Source organism: Carettochelys insculpta, chromosome 7 (assembly GCF_033958435.1).
Source record: "Carettochelys insculpta isolate YL-2023 chromosome 7, ASM3395843v1, whole genome shotgun sequence".
Lineage (NCBI taxonomy): Eukaryota > Metazoa > Chordata > Testudines > Carettochelyidae > Carettochelys > Carettochelys insculpta.
In genome coordinates this window covers 71,056,132-71,073,303 of record NC_134143.1, presented here as the reverse complement: position 1 = coordinate 71,073,303, position 17,172 = coordinate 71,056,132, and the positions used below count along the sequence as shown (strand labels likewise).

The window sequence follows — 17,172 nt, the reverse complement described above, 5'->3', positions numbered from 1 at the left end:
AGTCTTGGAAAGAAACACACTCGCCACAAAAACGCTGTGTTGAAAATAAGAGATACTGGGTCAAAAAATGACACCACTCAGGGTGTTGGTGCTGTCGGGAAAAGCTGCTCTGGTACAGGCTCCTTGCTAGCCTCTACAACACTATTAAAAATGTTTGGTGGGAGACAAACAGCAAATAAAGCAGGTTAGCAGCAACTGCCTTGACTGTTAACTTCACAGTTGTTGACCAACTAGAGATTGGGTGTTTTGTCTTTCCAGAAGACGATGAAGGATGGTATTTGGCCAATGTAACCTATGGAACTGCCACCACTGAGCTGCTTTGAGTGCAGGGCTGCTGTGCAGATGTGGCGTTGGCAGTAGCCTTGCCTAATCCATTTTTAAGTCTGAGAAAAACTCCCCCCCTCCGTGTCTTTGAAAGTGTATGGGAAACTGAGGAGTTTAGTTTTGTTTTTTTTTTGTAAACAAGGAATCTCCAACACAGGGAGCCTTGGGTATCCCTCACTTCTCTGCATGGCTTAGCAGATGCAGTCAATGCCCTCAAACAAACCAACCAAACAAGGACTATGTCCATGGGGCCTAATTTGCTAAGCCCCTTCAAATCCCACTGTAGTAAGAGTAATGGCACTGTGTGCCTTCATACTGTGCAGGATCAAGCCCTTACGTGCAATGCCCAAGTGCTACTTTTGGTGAGTCATTGGTCTAGTGCATTCCATGGTTCAGTCTTGACTTACTAATCACCCTCCATCCATTTCACGGCAGCAGGGGGTCAAGAGCACCAAGCAGGCTGCTCGCCTTTTCCAGGAGGCGACTCCACCCATTTATAGATATTAGCCTTTTGGACCCTGCTCCACCTTTCTGGTGAGGCAGGTCAGACATTTTCAGCCTGGCACCTGGTTTGGCCTGCAACGGCTTTTGTGTTTGCAATGAGAATTCAGGTGAAAAGGTGAGATCAGATTTCCATTACTCCCTAGCAGGTCAGGGAGACAACAGTCTAAAGCTGACGGAAAAAGAATAGCAGCTACTTCTCATCACACACCTGTGGGGCTGTCCACTTCACCAGCCATACTGCTGTCTACTCATCTGAAATAGACCAGGTTTTCCCACTGCACAAGAGAATTGCAGAATTTGTCCTTCATGAATACACAGAGTTCAGCCACATCAACACAATGGGCTGGGGAGGAGGCAGAAAACATGTCACCCAAAATGGTCAAAAATCTTTATTTTGTTCTTAGGGCATATAAGAGGAGATGTAAACAAAATACAAAAAAAAATTATCACAAACCAAATCGTACAATCTGCAAGCATTTGAAGAAGGAGTAGCCTTTCCCCCACTGGCCCTCAAAATACAAGAAGCCTGCTCAAAAATTTTTTTTACAGGCAACATCTGATCCCTGAAAGTCCCTCGGGGGTTTTGCCAAATCCTAAAACCAAGGGCAGATTTCTTTTTTAAAAGGATACTCCATCTTTGTGATAAAATAAAAACAAACATAAATATTACAAATATTAAGATATTTAGCACCACTTTTGGTCCAAGCTATCAAGGAACTGGGAGATGACCACAAGTACAGTCTACTCAGCAAGCCCTCTCTGCCTGAGACATTAAATATTGTAGTTTCACACTGCAAGAACTTGTAATAAAACTTTGGAAGTCCCTCACAAGCCTTTGCTGACCATGCATGGATGTGGAGATAACTCCTGTTCTGAAAAAATGGTGCCTGCAGATGATAATGAACAGTCATGGCAGTATAAGCAAATCCTTGAAGGGTCTGTAATGTTGTACAGTATGACAGGCCATGGCTCTAGAGTCCTGATTCTGCTCTAATGCCGCAGATGGCCTAAACTACTCCAAACTCCAGCTGAGAAACGGGTAGACAACAGTTTCTGCATACAGCTTCTCCTGCCATCCCTTCCAACAACACAGATTAGTAGATAAGGGACAGCAGGTGCTTGGGAAAGGAGCACAGTGACCCCTTTGGACCAGATGTCAAAGCTGGCACTATCATGGTACAGGCCACAGTCATGTTGATCTGTGACAATGCTTTGAGAAAGCTAGGTCCATAAGCTTGATGGACATATTTTAAGTTCATCACGGACACACAGTAAGACTGAGGGCCCTACATTTAGAGTCTCAAATAGAAGTATCTTGATTTTCAAAAGGCCAAGCATGTACAACTCCTGTTCAATGCAAACGGAAGCTGCTCAGCACCTCTGAAAGACCCGGCTGGTATTTGCTTAGGCACCTGAATACTAATTTAGGAATCTAAATTTAGGCAATACCAGGGTTTGCGTCACATACACAACAGTTGCCACAAGGCATATATCTGGGGGGAAATTATGGCTTATATTTTTCAATAAGGAATGCATGTAGAGTTTTAATTGTTACTTGAATAGAACTTTTTCACTTGACTGTTCCGGAAGACATTTTGGTAGAAAAGTGAACGCAACGAACACTGCTTATCCAAAATGAACTGCAACAGGAATTGCTCAAGTGCTGCTAGGCAAGTTGCATTTCGTGAATGTGACAAATCACAAAACTGATACAAGAAGGAAGGCAAAATCTTGCATCTATTACACCTGAGTTCCGGCACAGGCCAGAGGCACATCTGAAGATCAGCTGAACCCTTTTGCAGTTAATACTATCATATTTGACCTCATAGTTCCAAATCAGTTGTTACTCTGCTTGATTTGTACCATGTCCAATAAAGAATGACTAGGAAGCCAGGTCTGGATTGGAATGTTACGGTGAGCCAGGAAGAATAAAGGCTAAAAATCAAGGCATGGACTGTATAAGGATCATGATCTACCAGAGGCATGGCTAGCTACCCTCAGGGTTGCAGCCAGAGGAGAACAATGATCATATCACTATACCAAATTATGGCCCCTGAAGGGCAGAGAGCTACCTGCTCAGAATGCGACCCATACCGGCAAAATGACTTTTCATTAGACTATCCCACTGGATAAAGCCTGCTCACTGGGCAACCAGCCCTAAACCACAGAGGGAACAGAAATTTTACTTGGCAAAAAAAAGTCATTTTTCCCCCACTTTTGATGCAGTCCTTGTTCTTTGCAGGTAAAACAAAATCCTCTTTGCTGATCAGAACTTAGTGCTCTGCACCACATGTGTGTCAGACATAGGCGCAGTGTTTGATCAAATAAGCTTTTAGATTGTGAGAGTGTTTCACAGTGACCATTTCAAAAACCATCAGCAAATGGTGTTGCCATCTGTGAAGTAATCACACTTTGTTGGTTTTTTTTTTTTTTTTTTTTGGCAAGGGAGGTTATATTCTCTAAGTCACAAAACTTATTTACAAACTGGGGAAGCAATTTAATTGACACACTGCTGGCAACTGTTTCCACAGGGCAAGTCTCTATTGCAGTAACAGGTCTACTGCAGAAAACCGTTCCATCTCTAGGAAGCAACCAAAAGAAAACAAAAAACTCTGCAGTTACCATGTCTAAATCTAGCTCAGTCTTTGCTACAGAACATGATGGGGCAAGTCATGATTCCACCAGAGTCCATATGAAAATACTCTTCAATTCCACAGGATCAAGCTGTGGCATGAAACAGGTCAAATATTTACTTACAGAAGCATTTCATCACCAGCTCACCTCACTGGAGCTGCCCCACAGACGTGCACTGTAATCTGGCCCAATGCTATTACTTGAGAAATTGGGGTTTGTTTGTTTTTTTTTGTATTTTTCTTCCTGATATTTTGTTTCCTCCCTTGGGAATGATTAGTAAATACCATCATTGCTTTATTTCACCTCTCCCAAAACAAGCTGAATTAACTCCCGCCCTCCTCCTTTCTTTAAAAGTCTCAATTCTTCTCTTGCATTTCTACTGTAACAGAAACTACATCAACTTCCAGACAACTCCAAACAAACTGTTTCCACATTAACACAACAAGAACACAGCTCTACTACACACACCAGGACCATCCACACGTTTCTCTACCTCTTGCCACCAACATACTCTCAAAAACCTCCCCCCACCGCTCTTTCAGAGGGTTACATTCCCACCCAGTCAATGGAAACTAGACCAGTACACGGCAGTGGTAAACATCCAGTCATTATGGTCCCATTCAAAACATCAAACACTTACAAAATCCACAGCCTGGTGTTTACAACCAAGTGTTCGGTTTTACACTAGCTCATATTTTCAAGCTTGGATGCCTGACTCTAGGTCTCGACCGAACAGTGTATTTTGCCACTGCCTGCGCACATATGTTAAGTTCTGTGAATGCTGAACTCATTTGGAACACTCCCATGTTTAAAAGTTAGGCATGTGTGCCATGGCCTTGGTTTGTCAAGGAACTTAGGCACCAAATCAGAGTCCTGACTTTAAGAACTACTGACCACCTACAGCTTCCACAGATTTAGTGGCTGCTTTGTATTGCTGAAAACAATGCCACTTATCTAAACACCCTAAATATGGGAAAACTCTGGCCTAATTCTCAAAGTCAACACAACAAGCAGATGATCAAGTTGTTGGTGAGACTCATTTAGGTAAATACAAAATTTTAAATCCTGAGAACTGGTGGATTATAGGTTTAATCCTCTTGAAAGCATTGACATCTATGGTAACAAGCAGATTCCGTTTGCAAAATACCCAACTGTAAAATAAGGAGACAGCACTTTGATGTATGACAAGAAGTCAACAACTGAACACATGAATAATCAAGTCAAGTCACAACAAACTGCAGCTCCCCTATAGTATCCAGTGATCATGCAACCCTTGATTCAGACTCCCAGAACAGAAAAAGCAAGCACAAGAAAAGCCAGACCTTGCTTCCAAAACTACTCCTTACACCCAAACTCATCACAAGTAACTTTTTTACTCTTTTGAGGATGCTATCGAGTATCTCATAAAACTGAGAAATTGCCCACAGAATGGAAACAGTAACTTCATCCTTTTGATATTTTCATTTAATAAGAAACACTGGTAATCAATCATTCCAGTAACTTTGGGTTTATTTATTGTTTATCATTCTCCTTTTCAATTGCCCCAGTTTATTCCAGCCATTAAAATGTATCAGAATTCAATTTTTTTTTTTTGTTTGGGTTCAGGAGGATGACTGCTCCTAGGGATGGAAGAACGTGACCCTACTTGAATCTTGAAAAGTCTAGATTCAGAACAGGAACTTCAAATGTGCCAAATCAAGTTCTAGAGTGATGTTGGTTATTTTGCTCTTGCTGGGTGCTTCCTTGCTGACAGCAGAAACAGTACAAGAAAAATTTTCAAACAATTTAATTGTTCGCATAGTGAAGTATGTCAAGTGCTTAGAGTTTATTTATGACATTGATCTGTAGAAGTGCTTACAAATACAGATGAAATATTTGGTGAACCCTAACATTAAATGGTATAGGTTTGTTCTAGAGATTTCAAAAACACTAATGTATGCCAGCTGGCTTTCACACTGCTAATTATAGGAGGGAGAACAGAACAAGAGAAGCAGCTGCCTTAGGGATCAGCTATCCCCTGGTATCAGAAAAGCAAGATCACACCATACCTGGCATAAAAACCTCATACATCTCCCAGCAGCAGTGCTAGCAAAGGGCTATTTGACAACAGTGCAAAATGGGACTGCTAAGATAAGGGCCACTAAGTGGATCTGGAATAGACCTTCTTGCCAGCTTTGACCTTCTGATGAACTTAGATAGTGTCTACAGTTCCCAAATGCACAGGTCTCCTTAATTAAAACAAATGCACAACGTGTTTCTCTTACCTCAGTGAATCATGAGCTTCAGGATAGAGGTTGTCATATTTTATCATGCTGCATGAAACCTAACATTGGATAATCATAAAATATACTACATCACACCAAGCAGTGATATATTAAAAAAGAAACATAGTGAAAGCACCTGCAGTGTCAAACCCAATAATTTATGGCCTTAGAAAAAGAAACATCCTGGGTTCAAATTTTATCTTTATCTAATCACCTCCCTCTCTCCCACCACCATTGTCCAGTTACCTCTTTTGTCTCCTATCAAAATTATCCTCCTTATTCTCTCCTCTCCCCTAAGCCTCCAACCCCTCAACACTTGTTCTGATTCAGTAACAAACAGGAGTCTCAGCACAGGACAGCAGTTGCTTATGCTGCAAAAGGACAAGTCTGTAAAACGCCAGTGTGAAGCTTTAAAACAAAGATTTATTTAAATTGCACTCTCCAACTATAATTAAAGCTACCTGATTGCAAGAATAAACTACAAATATGCTGTGTGGGACCAGCCCATCTCTTTGATTCGAAAATGGAAGAGACTAATTTTTGCCTATGCCCATGTTGAACATGACCCAACAGTCCCTGTTGGAAAATTTCCAAAGGGCAGGCTTGTTATTTCAAGAGGGGTTTTCCTCCAAAAAGAAGAGCAGAACTTGGCTCCTATACTGAGGATAGTAGTGAAAATTATTTCCCAGCCACAACATGCACACATACAAAACACACAATTTACATAAGTCCCTCCAAAAAATGAGGGATGCAACTTTGTAGTAATTACAGACTCATGTTTCTGCAGAAGTCTCGGCATTTGGTGACAAGTTGGGACTGAGTTAGTGAAGAATCAGCAAACTATTAACCTGATCCCAAGCCTTCTGGCATCAGTGAAAAACGTCTCCCATGAGCTCCAATGACTTGGATCAGGCCCTGTGTACAGTACTTGATCTGGAGACTATAACTAAACAAAAAACACTGAGATGTATAAATGGACTGAGACACAAACAGGAAATGGAATGTGGCTGCTAGGATCACAAAACATTTAAAAAACACAAGCTCACCAAACATCTGCCTTGTTGATCTCTTGGCTGCCACCAAAAAAACGCAAAATAATTTACACACACACACTTGTTCTCACATAATCCAATCTGTACCTGTTAAATGCTAAAGTTATATACAGCAACCCTTCTCCAGCAGACAGAGTCTCTCCTGGATTTCTAAGGGGCGGAGCTGGTTTGCAGGACACCAGACACTAGCAGCAGAACTCCAGTTGATATTGAAGTGTTAAGTACGAGCACCTGTGAAGATCATTGTGTGCCATCTTGTTACCACTTCCTTCAGATCAGTCTCAATTTCGCTTTGAAGTTCTGGGGAAGGATATCTGAACTCAAAATATTCACACACCAGAAATTCAACAGCAGAGTAACCTTTAGGGCTTCAGGGCCTCGCTATTACACCCATTTTACTTCAGGGTACTAGCAGGGTCCTTACTCTTGATGTGTGGAATTGTGAGAAGAGAATCAAGACTGAAATGAGATTACTCCATTAAGCTCTTAGTTCCTGTTCTGAAATAAGACACCTACAGGATTTTGGAACAAAATAACCAGATGAGCTCAGTTTTGCTGGTTAAATGCAAAGGGCTATAAAGAGTGTAAATCACAGTGGGGGCAACAGTGAAATGGGAAAAGGACTGAACTGCAGTGCAATCCCTCCCAGTATATTAACCTGGGCAACGTGCAACATGTTCAACACCATCTGGAAGGCCAAAGGTCTCGTTTACATTTCATTTGAACTTAATGAAAATAATACTATTTTGGAAGGTTCAGATTGTATGTAGTTTATTTGAAACTAAAGCTATCTGGGGGTGTAAATGAGTTAATTTTCCACTCCAGAATCCCCTGGATTAAAAGCTTCCTTTTTTGACATTCCCAATTCAAGAATGTCAAATTTCCAGATCCAAAATTATTTGCCCAAACCAATTTTCTTTTTCCGTCTCAGAAGGTGGTCAGCATATTAACATTCCTATTGTTGCAATGCAACACCTCCACTGCGAAATTTCACAAGTCACCATAGAGGAAAAACAGTGACTTATTTTTGGTTTGACAAAAATGAATGGTGAAGAAATTTTTGCAAGTTACATGGACCTCTTCATAATCACAAAGGACAGAATGCTATTGAAACCTAGGCCTAAATCATGAAAAAAATCATCACTTTCTATATTATCAAATTCTGAAGTTTAGCATGGGGAATTTGCTGGAAAATTATGTTCTGAGAAGGAAAAAACGATCGCACATTGATGCTTAAAGCATAACATGTTTAAAAGGGAATATAGGTAACCTCGATAATTAAGGGGATTCTTGTCTATTCTGTCCATGGCACTTGCAACATGCATGTATAATCCCTGCATTTTTGATGTTTTATGAAAGTCAGTCATTCTATTAAAAAAAACACAACAATCAACAATCCATACACACCAGAGTTGTGTTTCCTTCCAAATGACCCCTGCACTTCCCTTTCCTCCAAAATATTTCTTAAGAGTGCATGACTTTAAAAATTACTACAGCTGTTTCACACTGTGCGCTCCACTCCAAGTCCTGGATGAGGGGCCTGTTTATTCTGTGAATATTGCACTTATCCACTCATTGGATTTTTTTTTCTTGAGAATGCAGAGTATTTGGGGGAAAAAACTAACAAAAAATTAGTAAGATACAACACAGCAAAATACAAATTTATATGCTACCTAAAAAGGCCTAAAATTAAATAGTACATGTTCTATTCTGTTAATACTACTAACATGAAAATAATGAATGCTTTACCAAATTCCCTTGTGTTTCTCCTAAATGATGAAAGCAGTAACTCTCTTTTTAACTGAGGAAAGCAATGAATATATATTATAACAACATATGCTGCGCTAAGCTCTGAAAGTGATTAAAACAATTATATAATGCCTTCGTCAAAATTTTACAGCATTGCTATACAAAGAATCTTTTGAGGGCCAAATTATTATTTTAGCTATCCCTGTGTAAATGTGGCATAATTCCATTTGTGCACGTTCAACTGGGAGCAAAGTTTGGCCTTCAGTCATCCAATCCTGGCTAAAATTCAGACTATGGTATACTTTAAAAGGAAGAAACCTTGCCATCAATATGTATGAACATGGATCAGTTGAATACCATATACTGGATACTTCATGCCTTTTGTATTCAGATTAGCTTTGCAAAGGAACAGCAGTCATTGATATGCAAGTTTATTAAAATGCACATTTTGCTAGGCATAAAGGTTAAGCCAATTAATAGGAATAATCTTCAAGTGAGTAAGGCTAAAAAGTTAATTTGGAAAAAAGTTCTTTTGTGGATTAAAAACTTTTCAGGCATTATATAAATCTCAATAACGAACTCAGAAGTGCTCATTATTATTAAAGTTGCAGTATACAGCAAGATAATTTCACATTTTTGAATTTGGTATCACCGACCTGAATTTTGGACTTTTGCAAGTTCAATGGCAACATTTTTAATTTTTGGAAAGCATGGCTGGAGGATCAAAACAGTCATTCATTTAACCCAATAGAATGGCAGCACCCATCTCCTCCTACCACAAGAGGGCACTCTGACTCCACAAAATACTTCAGTAGCTCTCCAGATCTCTTTTTGCTTCAAGTTTTAATTTTCTTAAAATACTATTGATTTATATATTTGCTGTTATAAAGTGAGGTTCATGCATTTAGAAATCGTGCATAGTCACAGTATCAGTTTTGGCAAATTCAGTCAAAAAACAGCCACTAATTCTACCTTCATTTTCACCTGAGTCACCCTGCCAAATTTTTGGTTTTTGCACAATTAAATTTTCCTTTTTTTTTTTTTTTGGGGGGGGGGGGGGGTTGTGTGCGTCTGAGGGGATGTTTTCTTCCTATCATTTTGTGAAAGAACTTAACAACCAACAAGGGATACATGGCTACATAGAGAAACAGTGACTGACTACACAAAAAAGTGCTGTCATCAAATATAAAACTTGACACATCTTCTCTAATTCTTTCAGGTCCAGTGTTCTTAAAGCGGGGAAGGGAGATTTGGTGGCAACTGTATGTAGATTAATGCTGTTGTTTTTGTACACCATCATCCTTTTAACCTGAAAATTAGGATACAAACGTCAAATTGGAGCGAAGCCTAGATCTGAACATTCCCAAATAGAGGGTAATCTGGATCAGATGTTTATGTAGCTGTTTCGTTTCTCAGCCACAAACTTTCATTTGGATTCAAATGCATTTATTGCCACATCCCATTCTGTTGGGTGTGTGCGCGCGCGCGGGTGCATTTTTTTTTTAAATGGGGGAAGGGACTGTTACACAGCATCTGAACTTTTCAGATCTAACTTTGTTCTATGAAATCTGAAAGAAGTTTCAACAGTCGTAGGCGAGCAGAACTAATGCTTGAGAAAATCCCTGCAAGATACCAGCATTTGCAGGTAATGATCTTCTTTTGTACCTTGCTGATGTAAGTCATTCTACACCGCAGCCAATTATGCTTTTGATAACTGGCTGCACGCAAGGTGACTCACAGAGACCAAACCAACTCCCGCTGTTAGGGAAGAACAAGCAACCGACTGGCTTAAGGTGCAGTGGAAGCTGGGGTGGATTGGGACACAGGAAACAGTTACAAAGTTTAACAATGGTCCTGAGTAAAACAGCTTGATCCTGGGAGCACCAGCAAGTCAAATTGGGATTTGAGCATCTCTTGTGATTCCACAACCTCATTCAGGACCCAGTCTCTTGGAGGTGTTCAAAGCTACCCAACACCCAAACAGAAGGGAGAAGATTAGGGTTAATGAAAACAATTCAGCCCTAGTGCTGGCTCCAGTGGCCCCACCAAAGGCCTCCTCCCACTCAGATTCTTTGCTTTATGGCCCTCTTTGGGGGATATGGTCTGAATAGTCCTACATGGTTTGCTCTCTCATCAGAAGTCTCTCTCTCTTGGCAAGAGCTCAAGTCATGGTATTCTGTATTTTGAGAGTTCAGTGGCTCAATGAAGAAGTATTGGGAGCTGTGTTTTTGGTCTCCTCAAGAGAAGACAGCATGAAAGTGCTGTCAAAAGAAAACTTCAGCATATTTTTAAATAATTATAAATTAATTTTAATAAATATACGCTTTTAAAAATGAACAATTATATACTGCATCTTTAAATAATGCACTTAGTTCGCCGTGTTGACTTCCATTTTCGTTTTTTTATTGTTAAAGTGCATTAATTCAAAATAATGAACCACTTCCGCATCATTATTGTTAAATCAAAACACCACTATACAAGTTGCTAAGTTACTACTGTTAGTACTGCATTCTAGCAGATAACTAGGTATTGCTCTATTTAATACTGTCCAGCAGAATAGAATACTTCTATTATAATCTCACAACAGCTCCAGCAGTCTTTAATGACCACTAGCACATTAGGACAACTAAAAACAGACAGAAGCATGAGAGATGGGACTGCAGCGCCTCAGACAGAGATCCAGTAAGATGTGGTTACCTGGATATATACATATATATAGTAAAATATAAGGCAGAGAGAGGACTCTACACATTTTGATATGGGCTGTAGTGTAGATATACTTCTGCTTTGCAACTTTTGGTGTCCCACATGGATCCAACCTCCCCCCATCTCCTCCATTATTACTCATGGACATAACGCTTTCAAGAGAATTCCATTTGCAGCCTTTCGTTGCAATTGAATGGTTCTCCAGCTAGCAAAGGGATGTCAGTCATGTCAACTGTAGGTCTCGCTCTTGGAAGTTTTTGTAGTTTAAAAAATGATAAAAAATAAACTCAAGAACAATTCATAAATTGTGTAATGTAATTTTTTTTTTTTTGCAATGACACTCTCTTAAAACACACTCAATACTGTGATATTTTAGCTACCACCGAACGCTCATTCCTGCTAACTAAACCATCACATCCTTTATCTTCCCAACTCCAAATAATGATTTGTAAGAAGTCTGGCTAGAAAATAAAAGGGCAAGTATAATTTTGTGCAACACACCAGCAGTGAAATTATTGATGTTTCCCATTTAAAATAGGACACAAGACTGCTGCCTCTTGAATAAGAAACTGGACATTGATCTTCCCTTAAATAGTTAATGAAACTGTCAAAACCCTGACAAAAGGAGGACTTTCTTAAGTCCAGTATGGATTTAGAGTGGCTGATGCTTACAGTACAAGCACTGGGTACTTCAGGAATAACCCTATAATCCAAGGCCTTTCTAAACGATTATATAAATTTCCCTTAGGGCCTCCCGCCCCATGTGTCACATTTTAAAGAGCTAAAGTTATAAATAAAATGAAGGAAAAGTGGTGGGGGGGATAAGAGGCAGCTTTTTGGTTAGTCACATTAGGCCTAATTGTTTTGTTTTTCAGTCTTCGAGCTTCAAAATCACAGGCACTCTTTGTGGTACAAATGTACTTCTTGGATACAAGTGGGAATCCAATCACAAAACTGACTCCCATTATAGTTTTCACTTTAAGGAAAGTCCTTTTTGGTAAACCAATGCATAACAAAAAACCCAGAATGCACAGGAAAGACAAGAACAACTTCTCCAAAATATACAAATTAAAGATCGTGCAGACTGAATTCAATGGCTTCCCTCCCTGCCTCTTTGTAAACGGTATTGTGACAGGTTACGGCTGTTTCTAGCTTGTAGCTTTGTGGGTCCTGTCAATATACTCCAACTTGTATCGGACAGTGAAAACAGGTATAAGCTATTTGATTGCTTTTCCTTCAGGCCTTATAAGGGTATGTTATATATTTAAAAATTGTAACAATTTGGAGAAATCCAACTCCAGAAAGAGAATCAACCTGAATCTCCTGGCAGAGGTCACCATACTGAACTAAACAAGGACTATTTAAAGTAATCGCTGTTCACAAAATTGTGTCCATTGGTTTGTTTTTGTGGTGTATTTGCAAGCACCTGGCAACCACAAGGCCTTTAGAACACCTGGAATCTCAACTCAAGAGCCTACAAACAGAACAAAAAAGGCAGCCTAACACTCCAGAAAACCAACCCAACGCCTCCTGAATGTAATTTCTGAGGGTTGTAATAATGACAATACAGGGCTGAAGTCAGAGACCAAATCTCTCCACGATGAAAAGGCTCCAACACTGGAACTGTCTGGTGGGAAGAGTGAAAACAGTATCTGAGCTTCTAGAAAGGCCTGTGGGTGTCCTTTGTATTTTAGAATCAAATTCCCACTTGCTTTGCACAATTAAAATTTGCGAAAACATTCAAAAATTTTGGATACTCCATGTTGAGATGAAGGGAAAGAGAGAGGAAGCAGTGATTCTAAATTGTCTATGTTTGGCACTAAATTCCCCACAACCATTTCCTCAAAGTGGATGCATCAGTTTGTCTCTCTCAAAGGCACTCGTTTGGTTTCCTACCACTAACAGGAAAGATGGGCTATCATACCCTGTTTTACAGATCATCAACTCCTCGGCTCCTCCTGCAAAAAGGGCATTTGACTATGTTTTCTCTTCTTTTTCTTTGCTTAAATTCCTTCAAGACATGTTAATAGCATAAAGCTTTGCAAACACAGCATAGCTGTCCTCAGCAGAGCTTAATCAGTCCCTTTGCACATTCTAGAGCACAGAAGTTACTTTTTGAGGGTGTAGCAATTTTTTCAGATGTACACAGCAGAAACAGTATAAATTAGGCAATTTAAAGATACCGCAACATTAATTCTTTTTCTCCAAATAATTTGAGGGCACCCAGCCTTTAAATGGTTTCCCACCATCCATGATCTGACAGTACCACCAACCATTTGGGTTTCTTTCCAGGACTTCCATGCACACACCTTCCTGAAAGCCTGCTGTCTCCTCGTCCCCCTCATAGTCTGCAATGGAAACGTAGATATCCTTGAGATTGTTGTGGATGAAGTGGGATTTTTCAATGGGCTTTGGCCGAACGGTGGACACTGGGATTCCGTTGCGCTGGGTAGATAGGTTAGAGGTTGTCTCCAATCCTTCCACACCCAGCTGATCAACCTGCTTTGTCTTCAAGTCATGGGGCTGTGCTTGCATGCTGCTAAAAGAGGAATTCCGGCGGACAGCTCTTAGGTGGTCGGTGGTAGTTAAGGATTCGTTTCTGCGCAGGGAGCATGACAAGTTATTATCCTTTGGGGGTGGGGACACAAACACAGACTGTGGCCTCACTGCTAACTGTCTCACTCCATTCCTCATTTTCACAGACCCTGAAGTTTTGGAGAAGCCGCCAGGAGGTTTGCTTGGAATGGGAGGTGTTGCTCTTTTGCTCTGGTTGATGGTGTTCAAAGCCTGAACTCTCTTCTCAATCTTCTCCAAGCTGTTTGACTTACTTTCATTCCTCCTGTTCCTGGTCAGTGAGATGTCAGTCTCTGTTGCTGAGGTTTCTTGTTGGTTATCAGCAAGTACCAGGTAGTGGGAAGGAGCCCACCCTTCCATGCCTCCGTATCTCATGTACCACCATCCACTGGCTTGCTTTTCCAACACTTCTACTTCTACTCCTGCAGGAAAGCAGAGTTCAGAATCTTGAACCTTTTGGTAAGAGTCAGTAGTCATATAGAAACATTTTGTGTCACTCTCTTGCTCTGTCTTGGCTGGATGGTTAGAGCAGAAAGTGGCATGGGAAGGAGATGTAATGAGATCTACTGAACTTCTTTTAAAGGAGTCTTCTTGGTTCTCAGGAGTTATTTGTGGAAGGCTTTCAGACTCTTCACTTCTTGAACCTTTAAGTCCAGTTCTGAGCTGTCCAGTTGGTCTCAGCTGACGCCTTAAAGTGCTGATATCCATTCTTTCTTGGCTCTGAGAATCTGTCTTGTTGAGGAAAGGTTTGGGTCTAACCATTGGCTTTGCTTTGGTGGCAGGGCTTTGTCCAGGCTCCTTCTTTGCACTGGTTCTTTGCATGCTACATAAGCCAGCATCTGAGGCTGATCTGGGTTTTATCTCATCACTCCTGGAATTTTGACATTTTCCAAGATCAGGCTGAATACTTTTATCAGATTTAAGCTTCAAGAGTGATGATTTGGGAGAACTAGAGCATGGAGAATTTCTTCGGATGAGAGAGAGAGAGGAGCTTTTTTGGGAATCGGAGTCTCCACTTGATTCTTTACATGACAAAGTGTCCTCCACATATGGTCTGAATCCCTCATTTTCATAGATGATCTCTTCTTCATGGGCAACATCTTCTGAAGACTCACCAACTCTGAACTTGGCCCTCTGCAGGGATGAGGCAGGGGATGGTCTGAGTGTCTGAAACATGCGTTTTTCCAAGGAGCTATCATCTCCCTGGCTCTCATTCACCTCAGACTCTGAGTCAAAGCCAAAGGCAGGTACATCATATTCTGGTTCTTCATATTTAAGCTTTTGTGGGGAGTCCTGGGCTTCTCCTGATGAAACAGTCCCAGGAGCTGTTACCTCTTCAGAGTCTTTTGGTTTACTGGGAGGTGCTGGGGGAGGTACCTTGGGTCGGGTTAGAGTACTAGTTCTTCTGTTCAAATTGGGCTTCTTCCTTTTATCAATGTAAGATGCCGGAGCCCACCCTTCTTTCTCTCCAATCTGTACATACCACCAGCCACCAGAGTTCTTATCAATAACCTAGAGGACGTTGATCAACATTGCCATTAGTTTGGAGAAAGTTAATACATCAGGACTTTCTTCTTTTAAGCCATTATCTAACATTTGTACACACTCTACCATTACCAAATAATAGCATTTTGTATGGTTGCACCATTTATGCTCACCTCTGCCTTTTGTCCTCCACGAAAGCTTATGCCATCAGAAATACAAGACTGGAATTCTGCAATAGTGTAGTATTCTACTTCCACTGATGGAGGTTCAGGTGGTTTAGGCAACTGGAAGCCCTGTGACAAAGGAAAGTCTTGTTTAGCAGGCAACTAGCAATAAGAGGCTTGGTCTTAGCAGAGACCATTTTTTGCCATTTTTTAAATGTTGGTGAACAAATGGTACTCCCTTCACCTAATTTACCTCCTAGAGATAACTACCAGTACTTTCTATGACAAAAGGTTTGTTGTACTTTTGTTGTAGCGGTGTTGGGTCCAGGATATTAAAGTGAAAAGTGAGATAGTTTGTTTCAGTGGATGAACTTCCGTTGGTGAGTGAAAGATGGTGTTACTTATCTAGAGATTTTCTTGAACTGTTCCTCCTGAAAGGGTCTTTGTAAGATTAAAAGCTTGTCTGTCTCGCCAACAGAAGTTGGTCAAGAGAGATTAGCGCATTTGTCTTGTTACCTTTTGTTAAAGGCATATGAGCAAGGCTGAAGAAAGAAGTACCTCCTTCAGTAACTAGAATAATTTTGACAATTTGCAGTTAAATGGTGCATTCTGAATTCAAAGTGCTTTACAAGGGAGTTGCCATTCTAGTCAGATGAATGGTCCATTTGACCTGATATTCTGTCTGATGACACAGAGCACTAGATGGCTTCAGCAAATATATATGGGAAATTCAGTACAAAAAACAGCGTCAAGATGGAACCTCCTTCCCATATAAATTAATTTTGATGGTCCAAATTCACTAAAGCTGCATGTAAAAAAGCTAACTGCAGATTACAATCACTATTTATGAATTGGAATTAAAAGGAAGAGACAGACAGACAGACAGACATGCATACGTACCTGTTCTTCCATCATAAAGGATGAGCATCACCTACACACCTTTGTTGACTGAAATGGTTCACAAGTTGTGAATTTACACAGCTAAAAATGCCAATGGAAGCAGGGGGGTGGCACGACTGGTTGCTCTAACTCCCTATTTCTTCACATAACCAAGAACAAGCAATCTTGTTCAGACCTCCATTAACCAACCCTGAAAACCACAGACAATTCACTAGATTGTTTTCATATTTTAGAGCAGAGCTAAGTAAAATGGGCACCGGGTTTCCAGTTTTCTAACCTTTCATACAGCCAGAATTAACTGAATGCTCTATGGCATGACAGAACTCATGATCTAATAAGCATGGGTCAGAGTCCTGATAGGAGAAATGAAGGGATGTTTGGTTCTTTAAGGACAAAATCTGTGACTTACACATGCAGGTCTGAACCAGGACAGGTAGTTACAAAGACAGATAGTTGAAGCAAGCTTCTGAACTACAAAACCAATGAAAGGGAGCATACGACTCTCCATTGATTTCTAACAATTGCAAGGAGGCATTTTGGCCCAAATATTAACCTTGGTTAGTAATGTTTCCATTAAACATTCAAGGACAGCACGAGATGCAGTATAATAAAATGCATTCAGCTTTTAGGATGGCTTGAATTAAACTGAACTAATTGGAAACAGTAGGCATACTTGATGCCTCACATGTGTTTTGTTAGTATGGAACTAATTACAGCATTCCTGCCAAAATAAAAGACTAATAGAAAATAATTAGTGCAAAGAAAAAAAAAAGGGTGAGGAAGAAAATTATATATATATTAACCATACTGAGCTCT

General features: G+C 40.3%; 1 protein-coding gene across 5 annotated transcripts in view; it reads right to left on the bottom strand.

The window, feature by feature from the left end:
• Positions 1 to 1,207: 1,207 nt before the first annotated feature.
• SH3PXD2A (SH3 and PX domains 2A) overlaps positions 1,208 to 17,172 on the bottom strand; it is a 465,726-nt gene continuing 449,761 nt past the window's right edge. For all 5 annotated transcript variants that reach the window (XM_074999223.1, XM_074999224.1, XM_074999226.1 and 2 more), the window contains 2 exons: positions 15,466 to 15,585; positions 1,208 to 15,319 (listed from right to left, as the gene is read on the bottom strand). In XM_074999223.1, the coding sequence (XP_074855324.1) occupies positions 13,424 to 15,319; positions 15,466 to 15,585 (2,016 nt within the window). In that variant the 3' untranslated portion in view covers positions 1,208 to 13,423. The remainder of the gene's footprint in view (positions 15,320 to 15,465; positions 15,586 to 17,172) is intronic.